The sequence below is a fragment of the Colletotrichum abscissum genome (assembly GCF_030869225.1).
Source record: "Colletotrichum abscissum strain IMI 504890 chromosome Unknown Scaffold_71.1, whole genome shotgun sequence".
NCBI lineage: Eukaryota > Fungi > Ascomycota > Sordariomycetes > Glomerellales > Glomerellaceae > Colletotrichum > Colletotrichum abscissum.
The window spans coordinates 86338-105056 of NW_026850516.1; the positions used below are offsets into that span (position 1 = coordinate 86338).

Sequence of the window (18719 nt, forward strand, 5' to 3'; positions counted from 1 at the left end):
GATGTTGCGTCGTTGTACCTCTCAGAAGTAGGGTAAACTCTTGTGTCTCTCGGTGGAGAATCTTCACGCGTTATGATGTTCGCGGTGTCCTGGAAGCTGGGTTTGATAAGAAGAGGCAGAAACTTGCTGCCAACGAATCGAAGGTTTGAAAAAGTTGATGGTTGTAGAAAGGTGGTGTCCCAGCCGGAAGCTCGCAACAACGAAGTCGGCCTTTTGCAGATCCGTCAAGGAGAGAGGAAACGGATAGGCGAGTGGGGGAAGGTCCCAAAGAAGTGAAGTGAAGTTCGTTTGTTTGAATAAACCGGATAGGTCAAGATATATTGACAAAAAAGGTGGTGTTCAAGAAGCGTAGTCAAATGAGTGTGTGCAGCCAAGCCAGTTGGACAATGAAGGAAAGTAAAACCCTAGCTGCGGGAGAAGAAAAGAAGGACACGCAACTGCGCTTCAAGAAGACGAAGAAAAGGGATGTTGATGATAAACCCAAGTTAGGTAGAGAAGGTAAACAGAGAGACAAAATCTGCTCGAGATGGGGGGAGAGAGGGAGGATAAAGTAATATTGCAGCCTCAGCCAAAGTTGGACCTGGGCCCCAGTCTCTTCTCAGTTTCTATCTGGCAACTGGCAAGACGAGACAAGACGGGACCAGCTCTACCAGCATTAGACCGTATCTGTCCCCGTACCAGACAAGGCACCACTCACACACACGCCCAAAGAAGAAGAGCGGGTGGGCAGGCATAGCAAACATTGCCTCATCATGTTCGGGCGCTGGTACATGCAGGACAGGGGGTTCGCACACCGTCAAGTCTAGCCCTGTTGCAGATATTCAGCAGTGAAGCCAGCCAGACCCTGGAGAAGATGGGGTGGATGTGACAGAATTAGCAGAGCATAACGTTTGGTCTGATCCGCCTGGCCTGCTGCCATCCCCATTCACTGAAGGGGGAAAAGGAAAGAAAATGTGTGTGTGTGTGTGTGCGAGAGAGACCCAGCAGACAAGAGAGACAGAGAGAGAAACCAAGACCAGGGCCGGCAACGCTTGTGCAAGCCACACCCTGTTTGACCACACCCCTGTACGTAACTTGTTCGAGGGCAGGGCCAGAAAGAGGAGACGGACGAGGAACAGGCATGGGTGCGAGATTATGGATCCGGTGAGAGACGAACGTGCGTCTCAACCGGCCGCCATGATGGATCGAGAAAGAGAGCAGCCAGACTCAAGTGGCGCCCGCCAATAGACAAGCCAAAGTAAAATGGATGATTGCCCGCAACGAGCTGTAGCCTCGGAGGCTCGGATGCAGGATGAGCATAGACCAAGCCTAGGGCCCCCCAGAGATGGAGCTTTCATTGAAGACTCGGGGAGCAAAACAGAACAAGAGAGATTGGGAAGAAGAGGAGAGAGAGGCTCTTGCAAACCTGGAACATGGTAAAGGAAAGCCACCAAATGCGTGCAGCGTAGCGTCTCCATTGACGAAAAGAGCGGTGTCGTGCCTCCGATTTGTTTCTTCCCCTTCTTCGTCAAGGGGAGAGAGTGCCTGGGCTCCATGCAGATTCAGTATAGAGCCTCAACTTGGCTAGTTTGTTGCAAGCATCTTGATGACCCGCCAGCTGGTTTTGGTTTCGGCCACGGCACATGGTCGGTGGATCTTGTTCATGACTGATGAGGAGGAGGAACTTTAGAGAATTCGGTCCTCTTTCTCTCTACGGAGTATGGTATTACTGCTGAAGGTAAGGATGGATACTCGTGTTGCGCGCGTGGCAGAGCGCGGCATAGTATGGGGCTTGGGATGGCGTGGCATGGCATCGCCGAAGGCTGTTTTGAAAAGTAATGTAACTTGACTCAGAAAACAAACCATTGATCCCTCCCGAGACCTCGACAAAGTTGACACCGTCACGCTGGGTCGGGTGGCTCGCAACAAGGAAGAGGGTGTTACTATTTGCGGTCGACATCTGGTCTCAAGTCGCGATAAGCATACGTTTGCTCGCTGTCGATCTCGCGGAGGCTTTGGCGAGGATGAGGGAGGGGAAGCATAGGAAGGGGAATGGCTGTAGCGTTTTGGGGCTCTGCGTAAGGTTGCAGTCTCGCACTTGCAGAGGGGATTCTTGGAACAACGATAGCGAGGTATTCGTGGGATCCGAACAGGTATCTGTAGGCTGGGCAAGGCAGAGGGGGAGGAGCAGGGGCTCTGCGGGTACGCGAGGCATACATTCGCGGCATATGCCCAATTGAGAGGGAAACGGGGTATTGAGCAGGTTGTTTTTCCTCGTCTCGGTCTCGTATGGTATAGCGCGCGTGTACGAAGTATTGTACGTGCGGTGCAGTGCGGTGAGGTGAGATGCGGACGGTGCGGTGTGCGGTACAGGACGCTTAACTGTATATTGCGTATCCGTACGGTAGGTTACGATGTGTAGAAGGATGAGGAGAGGACGCGCAGGCTGCATTGCGGCATGGTCGTCGCAACCGCCGGCCGTCGTGGCATGGCCGGTGTACTCGGGATGGTACCTCGAGACTCAAGTGCCGTTTTGGTGAGGAGCGGGAACTGGTACACTAGTAACGGGCGGCGAGCGTTGGTGTTGATGCTGCCGCTGATGCTGTTCAGATTGTTGCAACTTGCGGGCAGTGGTCGTCGTCGTCGTCGTCGTCGTGACGGGATCGTGACCCTGTGTCTGAAGGTTGTGTGAGGATGTCTGTCTGACGTTTGACGGCGGGGTCAAGCGATGGACGGTACGTGTTACAGAGGCGCGCCTGTGACTGCCATTGGCCCGTTTTCGCGGCAGCCCCTGAGCCTTCCTTGCGAGTTGCGCGCACAGAAGGGCAAGGCACGCCAAGCGTCTACTAGTCTGTATTGGGTCAAGTCAGGAACAGAAACCACCATCACCCCGGCCAGCCTCGCAACCGTGACGGGTACGTAGCTACGTACTGGTAGCGTCGATACGTATCGGTTCCCGAGGCAAGTGAGCCCCACCTCACGACCCATCCGCAGTTTCCACCTCATTGCGAACCACCGGTGCGGCGGGGCCGAACACCCCTGTCTACTGTAACCGTCCTTTTGTTCACAGTGAGTGAATCTCTCCTCTGCCTACGTAGTGTGGTGTCTCCGTACGCAGTTATGGATACACCATTATCACAGTCAGTCAGTCAATTCTCGAGGCTTGAGGCTCGAGCCTCCTTGACTTCGTCCCACGTCGTCGTCTCCCACTAGGCCCCGTTGCGGCTTGCCGTGTAAGAGCCTCCTCAATGGGAACAATTGCGCCAGAGCCGCTACTACCATAAGGTAGGGAGGGTATCGACGATTCGACAGGCCCAGATGCCAACCCGGCTGTTTGGTTTGATGTCAGGGCTCTCCCCTTCAAGGCTTCAACAGTAGCGCCGTCCTGTCTGGGACACCGAGTATCCTAACGGATATTTACGACCAGTTAAGAAACTTTGCGTAAGAGACATATTCTTGGCTTCGTCGCCCTGGACCATGACACGGCTGACGACTGTATTTGCACGAATAGACTCTTCCCGTGGTCCCATCTGATGATCAACAATTTTGGCACCCCTACCCCGCGCGACCTTGTCGAAGCGATGTGATGTGATGGCGTGTCCAGCCCAGGTTTCTGGTTTCTGGTGTCCGGTCTCCTTGTAAGATGCGAAGTAGAAGCATAGGCGTTGGCATCTGCATCGAAACATGAGGCTGTTTCTTGTGCGTCCCTCTCTGACGCCGCCTCGGCATCTGCGCTCAGAGACTAACAATTCTCACGGCGTGGTGGCCCATGGATGGTGCACTGCGTACTTGGTGCAAAGTGCTCGCTCATCAGAAACCAACAGTAGAGTGCCTGTCCATCTATTCTCCATATGCGACATTGCTATGGCAGTCATTGGATCAACCGGCATAGCGGCATGTTTGTCTAAATTGACTGCCCTACACTACGATGCCATCCAGGACTGGGATGCAGTCACCGCATTGCAAGTTGAATTGCCCGCACCCATCCATCCGCAGCCAAACTTAGCACACCCCTCATTCGGGTGTCATTGAAAGTCTCCGTACCTTATATGAGGGAAACTTACGGATAAACACGGACAGATGCTATTCATAAGACTTGACATTGGATAATTATCCTTTCCAGACACGCACTTCGTCATCGGCATCTCAACGTGGCCTCTCACACACATACTTTTCTCTTCTGGTTGGTCCACGGACCACTCAGTCAGTCACTTTCTCTCTCCGGCAGTCACAAGTGACAAGTTGACAAAATAATGAATTTGTTCTACCGCAACTCACCTGTAGGGCAGGCACTGGCAGGTTTGTCGACATTCCCTTCCTTGAGATTCGAACGTATCCTCCCCCGCCTTCCGTGGGTGCCGAGCCGCACCAAAACATTGAAACTCACACCACTTTCCTGCCAAGATGTGGAGAGAGTAATAAAAACGCTTCACCTGTTTTCGTAACGACAGCACAATTAAAGGGAGAGGGCAGGTTTTGTTCGTACAGAAAAAAATCTCCAGAGAGCCAGGGGTCAGTACAGAAGGGGGGTCTAGTTTCCAGAGGAGGGGGACTTTGCTCTTTTTTGCTCGTCAAGCCGTGATCATTTGGGAATCCCAGGCCGTTGTTGCCTCTTGGTGAATTTCCATGTCCTGGGCCCACGTCCCTTGAAACTCGCTAGTAAGCAGGCGCAATTTCACCCACGTCTCAGCCCTTTCCCTCTTGGTCGCCCTTTCCCCCTGACGGCATACTATGTACGATACGTACCGAAAAGGTGTGGCCCCCCAGCTGTACGTACCCTTCCATCCGCTTTAATCGTGGGCTTGAGCCACTCACACAGCACACATGCCGCCCACCCCGTGACTGAAACCAATCAAAGGTGTGGCTGTCGGCTTCACCTTACTGTACACGATACGTACCCTCAAACCTCTTTTTTCGTCCATCTTTCTTCCCACACCCAGGACTTCGTCACCCCTCCATTTTCCTCCTCCATTTTCCACCACTCACCTCTCTTCCCGACGACATCTCTCAAAAACTCAGACAGACGCACGCTGCGAACAGACAGCCGACCATCCACACCCTCCCCTTCCCTTCCTCTGACCGACGGGACGAACATGGATTGCAAGAAACAACAGAGGGGCCCTAATGCAGGAAACCTTATTTGTTTCTTAACAGATCTCTGCTGAAACTGAATCTGGCTTGCACCATGCCACCATGCCACCATCTCCAACGGGGCGTTTCCGCTTCCAGGCACTCCCCTCCAAACGGTCTCTACTACCTACTCCCGAGTCTCAACGGAGTGCCTTACAGAATATGGATACACTACCGTACCGTCTGGCGTTAACCCCGCTCATCACGCGCGCTCTTTCAGGTCCATGGCCCTTTAATCGTCGTCCATTGAGCTTCCCTCACCCCATTATGCTACTGTCGCCCGCCAAAAGTTATGGCCGAGAGTCTGGGCGGCTGGGCCACACCACACAGAGTTCGACATGTCTGAGCCAAAACTCGGTCTCGGGCCCCCTCCAGCGTCTACCCTTATCAGGAATAGGATTCGTCTGACCTTTTCGCCCTACCAGCCTGTCAAACCAGACTACTGGCACGCTGCCTAACCTGACGGACGGGTCCACCGAGTCATATACCGTCCTCTACTAGCCACCACGATTCACAGATCGTAATTTACATCCTACAGGAGCAGAAACATTCTCGCCGCCGCAGCACTAACAGAAACAGGCTGTTCCTTGGGCAGCTTCACTGAAATTGAGAAAGCCGAGCCACCATCGGCGCCATGGAGATCGAAACACAGCCCGCCGCCGCCGCGGGCTGCTCGTGGCCCCCAATTCTCCGTGGCAAAACCATGAGTTGCGGCCGTCCGCTCCGGGACTTTTCATTCTCCTTGCGCGTTGCGCACAATGAACATCGTCCGGCCGCCCGTTTGGCCCCCGTCCCGCAAGCTCTAGCAAAGCCACGATACTGAGCGGAGATAAACCATGATTGATTACCCTCTCGAGCGTCAACCCCGGCACCAATTAAGTTCCGCCATCCAGGCTCCAGCGTGTAACCTGGCGGCCCTACCAATCGATGTCCCTGATCGCCCAAAATCCCCCCCGGCATGTAAGAGCCTCCATCCAGCCAAGAAGGCTCAGAAACAAAGGGACTTGCCCCTCCATACGACCAAGAAGTGGAAGCAACATATCACGGGGCGGATGCTCATCATCCGGTTCAACAACGGCCAGGAAACTTTTGGCCGGCATTGTGGGAAAAGAGCAGGAAGACTCAATATCGGGATACCTGGGGTATTGAAGGGATCGCCCGCATCCCGCGAGTCCAGAAGCGCCCGCACCCAGACCTAACCGGTGGGAAATGCAGACCAAGAAGGTCTCCGATTCTTCCGGGAGGAATCGCCAAACGTCACGCCCCCTGTTTGCCACTCTGCCATCTCATCTCCAATCTGGTGATGGCGGTGATGATCTTCGGGAAGGCCATCAACCGAAGGCAAATGTTGACGGGCGCAAGTGTGGTTGGTGGAGTTAAGATGTCATAGAGGAGGCACAAACGGCCGCATTAATCGAACCCGTGGTTGGTTCGGATTCGCGTCAAGATCCGCCTACCATGCCTGGTGCTGGGACCGCACCGGACTCGACTAGATGAACAGTAACGCCCGGTTCCCTGACAGAAGCTTGGCGATACTCTTTTCGTCTGATCTCTCGACCGATGGATTGGGGCGGCCCCACACTCAACGGTCCTGCAACAGTACACTACGAATACAAGTGATCCACGGAGGACGGAGGCTAAGAAGAGCGAGATTACAGGTCCCGGCTTTGACACTGTCCGCTGCATACACCGTTCAAGTCAAATCCCTAGTGTAATAGGCCAGTTCATCTGTCGGACAGCCGGATACTACAACTGCTTATCGACGAATAAATTCGGGAAAGCATACTAATCACCATTCAGAGGGTTACACAGATCCCGCAATTATTCAAGGAATTGTCCGACATGGTGCAGAAAAGATGCCTAGGAAATGGAACGTCGCCATACCCAGCTTGTTCCGCGTGTCTCGCATTACTCGGCCGAGTAAATACGTGGAGGTTGGCCGGCCCAGCCTTGTGGGCCAGTGCTCCTGCTTTCCATCAGGGCGTCCCATGCGACGTTCTCTCCCTTTTGCTTCAAACCAAGAGCCCCGAAATACATAGGGGGTGAGCCTCTGCCCTTTGAAGCAGGTGGAATTGCAACAGAGATTTCGAGCAGCGGCCCCAATTGTTCATGACGCCACGGATCATCGTTGGATCGTCTGGTCGTCGGCCGTCTCAGCAACTCGCATGAATCCTCATCGTCCAATGTCTTGGAAGCGGCACTTTGAGAGAAAACATCGACAGAATCGACAAACTTGCTCGCGACGGGCACTAGCCAGCGTTCCGATTCACGGCTTGGCCGAGCCCAGGGCCACCCTGCGCGAAGACGTTGGGGTGAACGTGTCTTCAGTCATATGTTGCTCAAGAGCCGCGAGTCTCAAACAATTGGTGCCGGAACCCTGTGACCAACATCGTTTCATAGCTGGGGTCTCTCAACCCGACCTGCCAAGGAGGCATAAAGTCTGTCCATGTTCGGAACGAACATGCACGTCCTGGCAAGGAATGGATGGCTTCACAGAGTCTGATTGCCCTACGCGCATGAAAGCGAGAGACCGGATGGCAGTAGACGTGGCCGGGTCAGGGCTCATGAGGCCGTTTTAGGTTACCTGTCGACAACATGAAGCTAAACGACAGCATCCAACATGAGCTTGGCATGAACTTGGGGCTCATCTTTTTTGGTGGTCATGGGGCTCATCCTCACGCCTGGTGCGATCTGGGGTCATTGCCAGGGTCGGGCGAGCCACCTTGTTTCGTCGCCTTTTTTTCGGTGTTTGAAACAATTCTTGTCTTGGGAGAATAGCAGCATCGCTTTTGTTTTGGCGGTCAAGCTGCCCAGGTACCGCTTATGTGGGTGCGCGGAATACGCGGCCAATTGCACAGAATGTGCCGGCGGTCAGCCTCATCAGCCTATCTATATCTCTCTTTCGTTATCGTGACGAGCACTCACGGGTTCATTCACGATGCGACTCTCGTGGAGCAGCAAGTGGAGAGTGGTGATAGCGATGGACCGCGGCATCTCGGTCATCCTTGTCTCCCCGTCCCGATCTGGCCACGGCCAAGTGGAACCCCAAGCGCCCGGAACCGATGACAACCGTGCACTTCTGAGGCAGCTCGGTCTCCAGGATCCCGGTACCCCGGCACCGACCCTCTCCCGATGTGACCTGGGAAAAGTCGGGCCTTCGGTCCGCTGCCGTGAAGTTACTGGCTCCCGTTCCCCGTCCCGGATGATTACGAAAGCTGGCCAGGCCGCAGGCTCCGCACCTCGGCATCATCGGAGGGCCACCGCCGCGCGGAAACTTCGGCGTGCTAAGCAAAACATTTCCGCGGAGTCGTCCGTTGCACCATCTCCAATTGAACACCATGGTATCTCGACCGTATGTTCTAGCGTAAAGCGTTTTCGATCTCAACCAGACCGAGTTCTTCATAGAACAAAACATCAAAACTCGAATGGACGCCCAGGTGTCTTTTCAGACAGAGCCTCGAGCGCAAGCTGACTCTCCAATTCTGACGTGAAGGCTGAGACAACGGGCCAGCATCGCGCACTGTTGGACCACGAACACGTCTGTGAGCGGTCCGACGCACAGAGAGGTAGGCGTCATCACAAGTTGAAGATGGAGTAGAAGCTACCGGTCTGGATGAACTCGCCATGGTAGAGCGGCCGCTGAGGGGTAGAGACATGGTATTATCACAAGGACAGGAGACAATGACTAAGCCACGAAATACTATGGATGGATTTTGCGCAGCCGGCATCATGTCAGGCAAAGCGATTTAGATGCATTCCGCATTGCTATAACCATGTCATCTGGTTTCCAAATGCCAACCTAATCGACTCGAGATTCAAGACTCAAGACGGGCGGAAAGGTACATGCATCGTTGAGGTACTGTACGTACCGCGCAGAGTCCCATGTTGTAGTAGGTGTCCACCAGCGGTACCACTAACAGGAGGTACATAAAGCGAGGATCAAGTACTTGGACCATGCAGGCGGTACATGGAGTACATGTAAGGTAGTTCAGAAAAACTGCCAAGAGAACAATTGCGACGAGTACCTACGCACTTTTGATTTTACCTTTGACCATGAACGCAGCACAGGTCGCATTTAATAACACTGCCAGAACAAGACGCTCAAGTGAAGATGGAGGTTGGTGGAGGGGACGAGGCTGAGAGATTATGCGATAAACTTTTCAACTTGTGTTTCCCGTCCTCTCGTGTTTCCCCTCCAGCTCCCGTCAATGGTCAACCAGTCGTTGGAGCACCTTACTTGCTGCCTCGCCCGTTGGCCATTCAGTCAGGCAAACAAGATGAAATAAAAGTGGCTCAGAGGGGTTGCCATTTGCCTGGCACACCTGGTTGAAGGTTGGATGAGGGAAGTGGCTGAGATGAGGTGCGGTGAGGTGATGTGGGTTTCCCCGCAAGAAGAAACGCTTGTGACCAGTGACCTCAGTCATCAACTTCAGGCAAAGCGCAGCAGCGAGCGACACGACACACGGCAGGAGCGCATGGCCGAAGGGTCCGAGGCGAGCGAGTTGTCAGATCTGACCGACAAACTCGGTGTGCCCAACGCGTACATAGTAAGGAAGCTGTCTTTCTGGCTAATAACATATCTGGGTACAACGAGATACGAGCAGCGGCAGCACACGGGCGTGGTTCACAATCGCATCGGATCGTATCGCTGGCAAAGGAAAGTAGAAAGTACTTCTCTGTCGTACGTACCTGCTTGGAACTTGCCTCTGGATGGGATGACCTGATAGATTGAGGTGAGGTGAACAACTGGCAGCTGCCCGGATGGACGAGGAAAAGTGGAACAGGGACAAGGCACGGAGCAGCCACTGAGCATTGAGCCATGACGAAGTGTCGAGTGACAAGTAAAAGTGATCCGTGCAGAGCGAGGGGAAGACGGTCTGTGCCGGTGGTTGGATGTCGATGACCGAGGCAAAAAGATAGAAGATTGGAAGGTGCCTTGCTGCCAAACAGTGTTGTTTTGACTGCAAAGGTAGAAGCAGCGCAGCTTGCCGGTTAATAGTCGGAGTGTTATCGTCACTTTCTGCCTGACCGAGGACCCGCTGAAATGGCGTCGAGTGGCCCCTCCTTTCCCCCCGCCTGCCTCCCTCGTTTCTTTTCCATGTTCCCTCGCCCTCCCCCTCCCCCTTAGCAATTTTCTCTCCTGACCCCTTCCACCACCCACTTTCTCCCAGCAGAAAAAAAAAAGAGGGCGACCAGAAACATCACCGTGAACTGGGAAGTTACTTCCATCAGAGGTACATACTTGGGTCATCGCGAGCCATAGCATCCCAACTCCCATTTTTCAAGTCCCAAGTTCCCAAACCAACCTGCACTACACTACGGATACCCAACCCGACATCATCAGCTCAAGGTGTGCACCAGCTCAAGCTCCACCTCCACACTTTTGCTTCAGGTCCTTGCCGCTACAGCAAACCAAAGTATCCGTACAGCTACATACAAAGCTACAGCTACGAATACACGGTACCCGACTACGCACCCAGCCGGGTACCTCGCAACTCTGACGGATACATCACCTCACGCGCTTCACCTCAACCTCACCTCAAAGAATACCTACCTACCCAGACCGAAAAGTTCTGAGAGGTTCAAGGTCAACGAAAATCCCAAGGTGAGCAGACACCAAAGCTACAGACGCGCTGCCGCCGCCCACACTATTGTCGCGCATCTATCCACACCTACACCACTTTGACGTTGCCGCAACCGCAAGGGAACGGACATCTCCACCATCGTCGCCCGTCATTGTTAATCACCTCACCTCACCTCACCTCATCATCGCTCACAGAGCTTTCCATCTGGCATTGACGCTGTCGCTGTCGCTGTCGCCATAGCTGCGGTCGTCACCACATTTGCCTCACTTGCGCGCCGCCAATCCCACGCACCTCCATCTCTTTCCGCCTTTGCCACCAAGTATTACACACGCATCACTCACTGGGCCTATCTCATCAACGTCCACCACTTTTCTAATTCTTTGCCTTTCCTGCAGACGTTGGCTACGTCTTACCTCATTGTACACGCATACACACCGAATCGCGTCGCAATAAGGTACTCCGTATCCGAAGCTTCCTATCTGTCTTTGCTCCATCTCTCACTTTCTCTCTCTCTCTCTCTCGCGCGCGCGCCATCGCCTGTCCAGAAACTGGTTCGAGACAGCTTTCATTGCTCTTCTCGCTCTCTATTACCTATTCCTAGCTGTCTCCGCCCGTACGGATAAACGCACCCAATTTAGGATCGCCGTCCATTGTTGATTGACCCTTGATCCGAGGAACCGCCACCGACCACCAGCTGGACCCAACTCATACGCGCGAACCAACAAGCAACGCACGGCACATCTCGCGCACTGCCTCCAGCTGCCTGTCTACTCGTGTCTACTTGCGCCTGTCTATCTGAACCTCGACGTCCTTCACGAATACATCACGCTACCTCGTTCTGGCTCCGCCGCTACTTGTCACTACCTGCCTGCCAGACCTTATCTCGCGATATACCACACACACCTCACTTTACCTACCTGGTCTGCTTTATTTGGACTCCTTCACCTGATTACCTTGTACCAGGAAAGAGCAAGGGCACCGCAACTTTCGGTACCTTCCGTATATTTTTATTTTTTTATTTTTTGAGCCTTCCACCGCTTCCTGCCTTCCGGGGTGCCGTCATTCGCACTTTGTTCCCCACACCGAAAGGGAAATCACCCATTCCTTCCCGCCAACGAATACCGCGCGCCGCGTCGCTCTATGCCGCAGCAGCGCACCTTCCTTCACCTGACGTCCAATTACCTGACGATTACACCTTTCACCTGCTTGCACACCTGAGCCTTCCAGGTTTTGCCAGCCTCTCCTCTCCAGTCTCCAGCTCCGGCCGTTCCCTGCCGTCCATTACGAAGATCCACCTGGTTTTCGCCGTTATCGTTGCTCACCTCACTGATTGCTGCACTGCCGCTTGAGGTGCTCATTTTTGTTTTTATTTTGTTTCCTCTTACTTTCCGTGTCGCGTCCCGTACGTCGCTTTCGGTCGCCCGCACCACACGTATTGGCACCGCCCGCGCGCACACACACTGAACGAGAGTCCTGGACCAAGACCAAGACCAAGACCAACACAGTACCTGCCTTCCTTACCTTACCTTACGCAACGCACCTGCCACCCGACCCCAACCAGCCAGCCAACCAGCCCAGCCAGGTCAATTGGAACCACAAGGCAGGCACGCCGCACCGCCGCACCACACAACCCGGCAGTAACCACCCCCAGAAAAAAGAGTACTTGAAGCAAACACGTCCTCGGCCTCGCGCGCCTTGTATCTTTGTCCCCTTTATTCTCGCCTCTACCTCGCACCATCCCTCCCTCCCCCCCTTCCACCTTCCCCCCTCCCACTGCCACTCCCACTCCCACTCCTTCCCATCCTTTTCTACCTCGTCACTTCGTCACCTCACCTCATCCCTCCCATCCATCCGTCATCCCCCCCCCCAAAAAGCCCAAAAAAAGCCCTTCCCAACCCCGGGCGTGTGCGTGACCCGCTTCCTGTCTTTTGCGACTCAGGCTTGGTCCAAGTCTCTCTTCCACCCCCCGAGAGAGCAGAGACCAAATATTCCCCATCCATCAACCCGTCGGTTTATGCATCGTTGTTGAGTTAATACTACCACTACATTGCCCGTAAGTACCTGCACCCTATTTCCTATGTTCCTTTTCACCCGTTGTCCCGATTGAGGATCAAATCACCACTTGTACCTCAATCATGGAATCGTCGCGCGCATACAGATACACTTGGCTTCATCCGCGTTGATGCTGTCGCGCGCGTCTCTTTCTCATCGAGGCTCGTTCGTGTTGTCGACGCCCTCTCGTCAAAGTTTTTCTGCCTCACCGCGTCTTCGCAAGCACGTCGGTGAATCCTCCCCCAATAAGCAACGCCTTGCTCTGCGCGCGCACTCGACTGCTTCACTCTTCCTGTCTGTACCTTCAATCATGTTCCATCTCATACCTTCGTCTTCATCGCGCCTTTTGAGGATTCTACCGGACGCTGGGTTCTATCATCACTGTTGTCTTCGCCACACACAATGGCAATCATGTACCCTTTTTTTCCTCTCGTCGGAAAGCGCCCGTGTCGCGTTCGCGCCTTACCTCCGGGCGCAGCGCGGGCCCCGCCCATGACTCTTGCGCGACAGCTTTTTTTTTTATCTTTTGTTTCTTCGGGTCCCGAATCAATTGACCACGGTACACACGGTACTAACCTTTGGACCTCTTGTTAGATCATGCAGCAGTGGCAAGTCGGCCCCGTGCCGGAGTACATCTACTCCAACTCCACCCATCAGCCTAGCGACATGCAGTAAGTACCTCATCCACCTTGTACCCCTCGATCTCTACTTTCGTCCCTGTGCCCAAAGTCACTCTTGCTCTCCCCCGTCCCGTTCGTTCGTTCGTTCGGTCGCTCCCCTTCCCTTTCCATCCTCCTCCGCCCCGCGAGGCTGCGTACGGTGTACCGACACCTACCCGTGATCCAGGGGTACATGAACATGTACCTCTGGAATACCTTTTCCTTTTGAGCAACCCCGGCCATGCTGGGCCTGCTCCGCGGCGCAAAAGAGGGTGTAACGGACAACAACAACAATAACATGACCCTTTTCCTTCCGCCGTCGATGCATGCACGCACGCCTGGGCAACACGACCTCTCGCGAGGGGCCGTTAGTCCTCAGGAGTCTCGTCTCCAGTCGCGACGTTGATCCCGTCGGAATGAAACTTTACTAACACTCCATCCTAGTCCTCAACACCCCTATCAGCAGGACATGTCTCGTCGGGATCAGCACCCACAGTTCCAGTACGGAGCGCCGCCTCACCAGAGCCCGGCACCGCAGCATCACCAGCCCACTCCGGTCCAGCCTCCGATGAGTGTGCCTCAGCCGCCTCAACCGCCCCAGGCCCAGCCCCATCCTCAGCAGCAACAGCACCACCAGCAGCAGCAGCATCACCAGCAGCAACAGCAACAGCAGCAGCAGCAACAACAGCAGCATGCTGTTCAGCCCCCGCCTCAGCCGCAGCCGGCACCCAGAAACCGCAAGCGTCCGGCCCCGGCCCCAGCTCAACAGGCCCCGCCGGTCACTAGCGCCCCTCCCATGCCGCCTGCTCCCGTTGCGCCCACCGCTACCCCCATCCCGCCGCCTCAGATCAACCCTCCCGTTGCCGCTCCTCCTCCCCAGGCTCAGCCCGCCGCCACGGAAGATGCCAACGCTCAGGCTCCTCAGCCTCCCCCGGCCAAGAAGAGCCGCACAAACACCCCCTGGACTCCGGCCGAGGAGCTTCGCCTGAAGCAGATGAGAGATGCCGGCAGCAGCTGGGCTGAGATTGCCAAGGTTCGTTCCATCTATGCTACCCCATTCTCCCATCACTAGCAGCCTACTAACATGAGCGTGTAGACGTTCCCTACTCGCACTGAGGGTAGTGTCAAGAAGCATTGGTACAAGGACATGCACTACGCAGAGTTCGCGGAAGACGAGGTTCGTGGCAGATGCTTCTAGTACTTGTTTTCTCCCTCAAGCTTGCTAACAAGTCACAGAGCCAAGCACTCCTCAATGCCATCAAGGAGTACGAAAACAACAAGTGGAAGGTCATCGGGCAAAAGGTCGGCAAGCCCGCCAAGGCTTGCGAGCAGTACGCCAAGGAGCACTTTCCCGGTATGCCCTCTCTCAACATCACGTCGGTACGGCCGCATCCACATCAACGATACTAAATGATTCGTAGACCTCTACGCCAAGCCGACCAACCGGTAGAGGAACCCCAGCTCCATCGGCGGTTCTGAGGATACTCGGGAGATGGGCAACACTGCGAAACGGCGCTGGGAGTGTCTCGATGCGTTGGGATATACCAAATGTGTTTCTTCTTTCTCGTTCTGACGATCACAACGACCCGGACTCGAAAAAAAGACGATTCCCCCTTTGCACTTGTTAATTATTTTTCTTCGTTCTTTCATTTGGAGGCTGGACTTTAATTACTTTTTACCCCCGACGTCTCAGCTCCACGTCTCCGGCACGGTCACGTCTGGTCGAAAACTTCTGGCTGCGGCGGATGTGGGGGAGATGGGTCTAGAAGGAGTGTTGGCCCTCATGTGCGACGGTTTTGCCCTTGCGGGGCTTGCCTGTTATCAGTGTGCTCGGAGTTTCATAGCACAACACGAAAAGGAAGTTGAGTGATGGCGGGTGATTGCCATACCCGTTTGAGAGATGGTCTGCGCGTGCGCACGTATGCGGGAGGACCTTCTATATGGTGTTGATATGTGCGGAGGGTTTTCCAACACAAGTCATCGGAAACCCACCTTTTATGCCATGTCTTAATTGCCAGAGGGGAAGAGGATATAATGATGCGTGGACAAGACTGATCGAAGAGGTCAGTCGACGAAGTCCAAGGACAAATCACACAGAAAAATAAGTTGCTTGCTTGGGAAAGGTGTCATGGCAGGAAGGAAGAAGGAATCGGTTACCGGGATTGTGAAATTGTTTCGATTCATGACGAGTCTATACCCTTTTAGTGTGAGAGAATTTGTGTTTTTGTTGTCGTCGTCGTCGGGTCTGCGAGAGGACTTGGTGAAGATGTAATCTGTATGATGAGTGAGTAATTGAGGTTATGGACTATTGAAATCTGTTTGATGTGACTTTGCAGTGACCACATGCCGTCTCAGATTTCTGAGTGAGGCATTGTAAGTCCAGTGACGATGAATGGGAGCTGGACTGAGATCAAGATTAGAAAACGCGAAGTTCCGGACTGGTGTTGAAAGGATCATGCCATGGTCTTCATGGTCAACGTAGAATCAGGCCGAGGTTGCGTGTTGTGACAAGGATCATTGATCTCGACCATGAACATATGAGCAATCTGCCGGATATACTGAGCTCTGTAGACATGTATGCATACGTCGTAATTGTGGTCGAGGTGGTGGAGAACAAGCATAGTCCCATGAGGTTGTATGGCATTAGGATGACCGGCGATACTACTGAAGTCTTGCTATTATTCTGCTGGTTTGATTGACAACCGTAGTCCCCCCCCCTCGAAATATCAATCGTTCATCTGTAGCAATGCCGAAGACTTGAAACTACGAACACATTCCGTTATCGCGATTCGTGAGTGTTTGTGTAGGTAGCGTGGCAAGTTATTCATATTATTCATATTTGGCTATTTGAAAGAGTAGTAAATCGCCGTGGAATAACTACACATCAGTCGCATCCGTCAGCACACGTGACCAGATGTACGACATTGCATTCAATGACAAAATGCTCATATAAGCCGGTACAACAAGCCGGAGTTGATTGTGGCTGCGCTTAGTATCATTCCTACATCAGTTGTATTGGCATGTGCTGCCCATCTTCCTCTGGGCCAATATCCTTGGCTTCCCGTGGCATTCTGAACATACGCTTTGTTGACCTGCCGATCCTGGGTACTCCATGAACCCGCGATATGGGCATCTTCTGCCATGCCTTCAGTTGAAATAGGTAGCGTGGATATGACCCAAGAAGAAGGAATAGGAAGAGCAATATTGGAGTCTCACCAAACGCGCACCCCGAGAGACCATCGTTTGTAGATAGATCTATTCTCAGCACAAGCGAACATGTAGAAAATAGTTTGGATCAAAACCCTTCACTGGCGAGACTGGACGGTTGTCAGCCCCAACTGACTGCACGAGGCTGCTGCCGAGGACGAACTTTCTATCAATCATGCCCGCAGGATTTCGGCGGCTGAGCGAACCTCCGGTCAGCCTCGTGCGCTACTCACCGTCTCAAGTAAGGCTCTAGTGTCGCTTGAAACTTGTAAGTCCCCGGTGGTAGAATTGCTGGATACAATGTACGCTGTTTCTGTGAGTGACGACAATACAAGCAAGACATAAGTTTAGGATATTATGAATGGCATGTACACGCGGCTTTTGTGACCGGCATTCTTCGAGATACAATTTTGACGATTTTACGTGGTGGCCCTGTAGCAATCTCAAGACTAAACATCATCTCCGGTTTAACCGGGGAGCAAAGCTATTCGTATTACGCGTTTTCACAATTGTTGTTCTTTCCGTTCTAGGTACGGAAGTATGTAAGAAAGGGCTCATCGTCTTAAATATCTCCGTACGTGATTACCCGGCACTAATGTATGCCAGCATTACCGTATCTCTTTGAGTTCATCCTTTCTCAGGACCCTTAGACGCGTTCTCACATGACGCAAAGGAGACGAACGCCTGGGGCAACCCTGACCGAAGAAGGTAGGTACGCGATCTTGCGGCTATCGGGCACTTTCGTGTCACATGAGCACAACAGGCCAGGGTCTCGCTGCCGGTGTTCGCCTGTCAACGGCGCTGCATGCATGCGTGTGCGTCGTGCGTAAAGGACATACCGTGGGAAAGGCGTATCACAAAAGGAGATGATTGGCAAACACGCAATCCACTGTTGGAAGTTGCAAGACTCGAGGACCTGGCTCTCTGTCTTTTTAGCTTCTATGATACTGCTGTTTCTCATGTGTTTTTGTTTTTGGCGACCGTTGCTGAGCTAGTCTACGGATAAAACGGCGGAAAGAAGAGGAGACTTTGATGTTTTTTTTGTGCTGGTGGCATGTGACGGCGCTTGACCGGTTCTGAGGAATGTGGTAAATAAACAATGGGAGACGGGACAATGAAATGCGCCAACGGTGGGAGAAACGGCGTCATGCACCAAAGTCTGCTGATCTGGTTGACGGGACATTTCAGTCTGGCGTCTCAACGGGTTGAAAGCCAATGGTTTACTACTTGATATGTCAATGGTAAGAAAATTGTCCCAAGCCATATGCGATCTTGACATTTGATGGGTGGTTGACTTGTTGGTGCTTCGATCCTAGGCTGCCGCAACGCAGCACCTGTCAATGAAGCGTCAAGGCTGTGTGTGCAACGAAGGATGCAAGCCCTCTAGGAGCTACATGCAGCCACAGAGCCACAGGGGGTGCAGTGACACACGGCCAGCATGCTACCTACCAGACGTGCCAACTGAGTTGCTCAGGTATGCTGCCATGGCTGCATTGATGGCCTGACAGATCATGTTCATCCAGCAATTACAGGCGATCAACAGGCGACAGGCGACGTCGAGAGAAAAGGAGTGTTTCCCGCGGTCCCCATGCCGCTATGCCGCTCTTGCCCCGTGCACCGGGGGCGCACAGAGCACCTGGGGCGAAAATCACTGCAGAGCAAGACTTAATCGAATTGAAAAAGTGGACGGCCGAGGGAAAAGCCAGGGGTGGCAAGACACGGGGGAGTTGATCAGTGATGCCGTGATCTTCCAATTTTGGTGGGTAAAGTGAGGAAAGTATTGGTAAGATCATGCGGAGCTAAGCCTGAATGAGGACAAGTGGCTTTGGAGAGTGGCCTGTGAGTGGACAGAAAATCATGATCTTGGGGATCCACAGAGAAGAAAAGATGGGCAGGTGGCGATTGGACCAATACGAGGACACCATACTCCGAACGAAGAGGTACCAATGGAAGGAGAGAAGCTGCACTCCAGTTCTTGTTTCCCCCGTATTTCCTTTTTCCAGGTTTCCCTCAAGAAGGGAGACGGGCAGGCACATGGCCAGGGCCAGGGTCAGGCTCTAACCGGCTTTGCCTACCCAAATGATGCCACGCTTGTCCCAATGGGGGC

General features: G+C 53.6%; 8 protein-coding genes across 8 annotated transcripts; 2 read left to right on the forward strand and 6 right to left on the reverse strand.

Moving 5' to 3' along the window:
- Positions 1–1665: 1665 nt before the first annotated feature.
- Positions 1666–2431, reverse strand: CABS01_15665 (uncharacterized protein; the record flags this gene model as incomplete). Its single annotated transcript, XM_060548999.1, has 4 exons — positions 1666–1802; positions 1843–1922; positions 1966–2158; positions 2197–2431. The coding sequence occupies 4 exons, from the start codon at positions 2429–2431 to the stop codon at positions 1666–1668; spliced, it is 645 nt and encodes a 214-aa protein (XP_060391082.1).
- Positions 2432–7017: 4586 nt separating this feature from the next.
- On the reverse strand, positions 7018–7757 carry CABS01_15666 (uncharacterized protein; the record flags this gene model as incomplete). Its single annotated transcript, XM_060549000.1, has 2 exons — positions 7018–7403; positions 7694–7757. 2 exons carry the CDS (start codon positions 7755–7757, stop codon positions 7018–7020), a joined length of 450 nt encoding a protein of 149 aa, XP_060391083.1.
- Positions 7758–9220: 1463 nt separating this feature from the next.
- On the forward strand, positions 9221–9439 carry CABS01_15667 (uncharacterized protein; the record flags this gene model as incomplete). Its single annotated transcript, XM_060549001.1, has 1 exon — positions 9221–9439. One exon carries the CDS (start codon positions 9221–9223, stop codon positions 9437–9439), a length of 219 nt encoding a protein of 72 aa, XP_060391084.1.
- Positions 9440–9525: 86 nt separating this feature from the next.
- CABS01_15668 (uncharacterized protein) lies at positions 9526–9930 on the reverse strand (the record flags this gene model as incomplete). Its single annotated transcript, XM_060549002.1, has 1 exon — positions 9526–9930. The coding sequence occupies one exon, from the start codon at positions 9928–9930 to the stop codon at positions 9526–9528; it is 405 nt and encodes a 134-aa protein (XP_060391085.1).
- Positions 9931–12216: 2286 nt separating this feature from the next.
- CABS01_15669 (uncharacterized protein) lies at positions 12217–12432 on the reverse strand (the record flags this gene model as incomplete). Its single annotated transcript, XM_060549003.1, has 1 exon — positions 12217–12432. The coding sequence occupies one exon, from the start codon at positions 12430–12432 to the stop codon at positions 12217–12219; it is 216 nt and encodes a 71-aa protein (XP_060391086.1).
- Positions 12433–12823: 391 nt separating this feature from the next.
- Positions 12824–13039, reverse strand: CABS01_15670 (uncharacterized protein; the record flags this gene model as incomplete). The annotated part of the gene is made up of 1 exon (XM_060549004.1): positions 12824–13039. A coding segment is annotated over one exon (216 nt), but the record flags the coding sequence as incomplete, so codon positions are not given.
- Positions 13040–13343: 304 nt separating this feature from the next.
- On the forward strand, positions 13344–14855 carry CABS01_15671 (MYB DNA-binding domain-containing protein; the record flags this gene model as incomplete). The annotated part of the gene is made up of 5 exons (XM_060549005.1): positions 13344–13417; positions 13850–14438; positions 14502–14582; positions 14642–14759; positions 14827–14855. The coding sequence occupies 5 exons, from the start codon at positions 13344–13346 to the stop codon at positions 14853–14855; spliced, it is 891 nt and encodes a 296-aa protein (XP_060391088.1).
- A 1551-nt stretch (positions 14856–16406) lies between these two features.
- On the reverse strand, positions 16407–16664 carry CABS01_15672 (uncharacterized protein; the record flags this gene model as incomplete). The annotated part of the gene is made up of 1 exon (XM_060549006.1): positions 16407–16664. A coding segment is annotated over one exon (258 nt), but the record flags the coding sequence as incomplete, so codon positions are not given.
- Positions 16665–18719: the final 2055 nt, after the last annotated feature.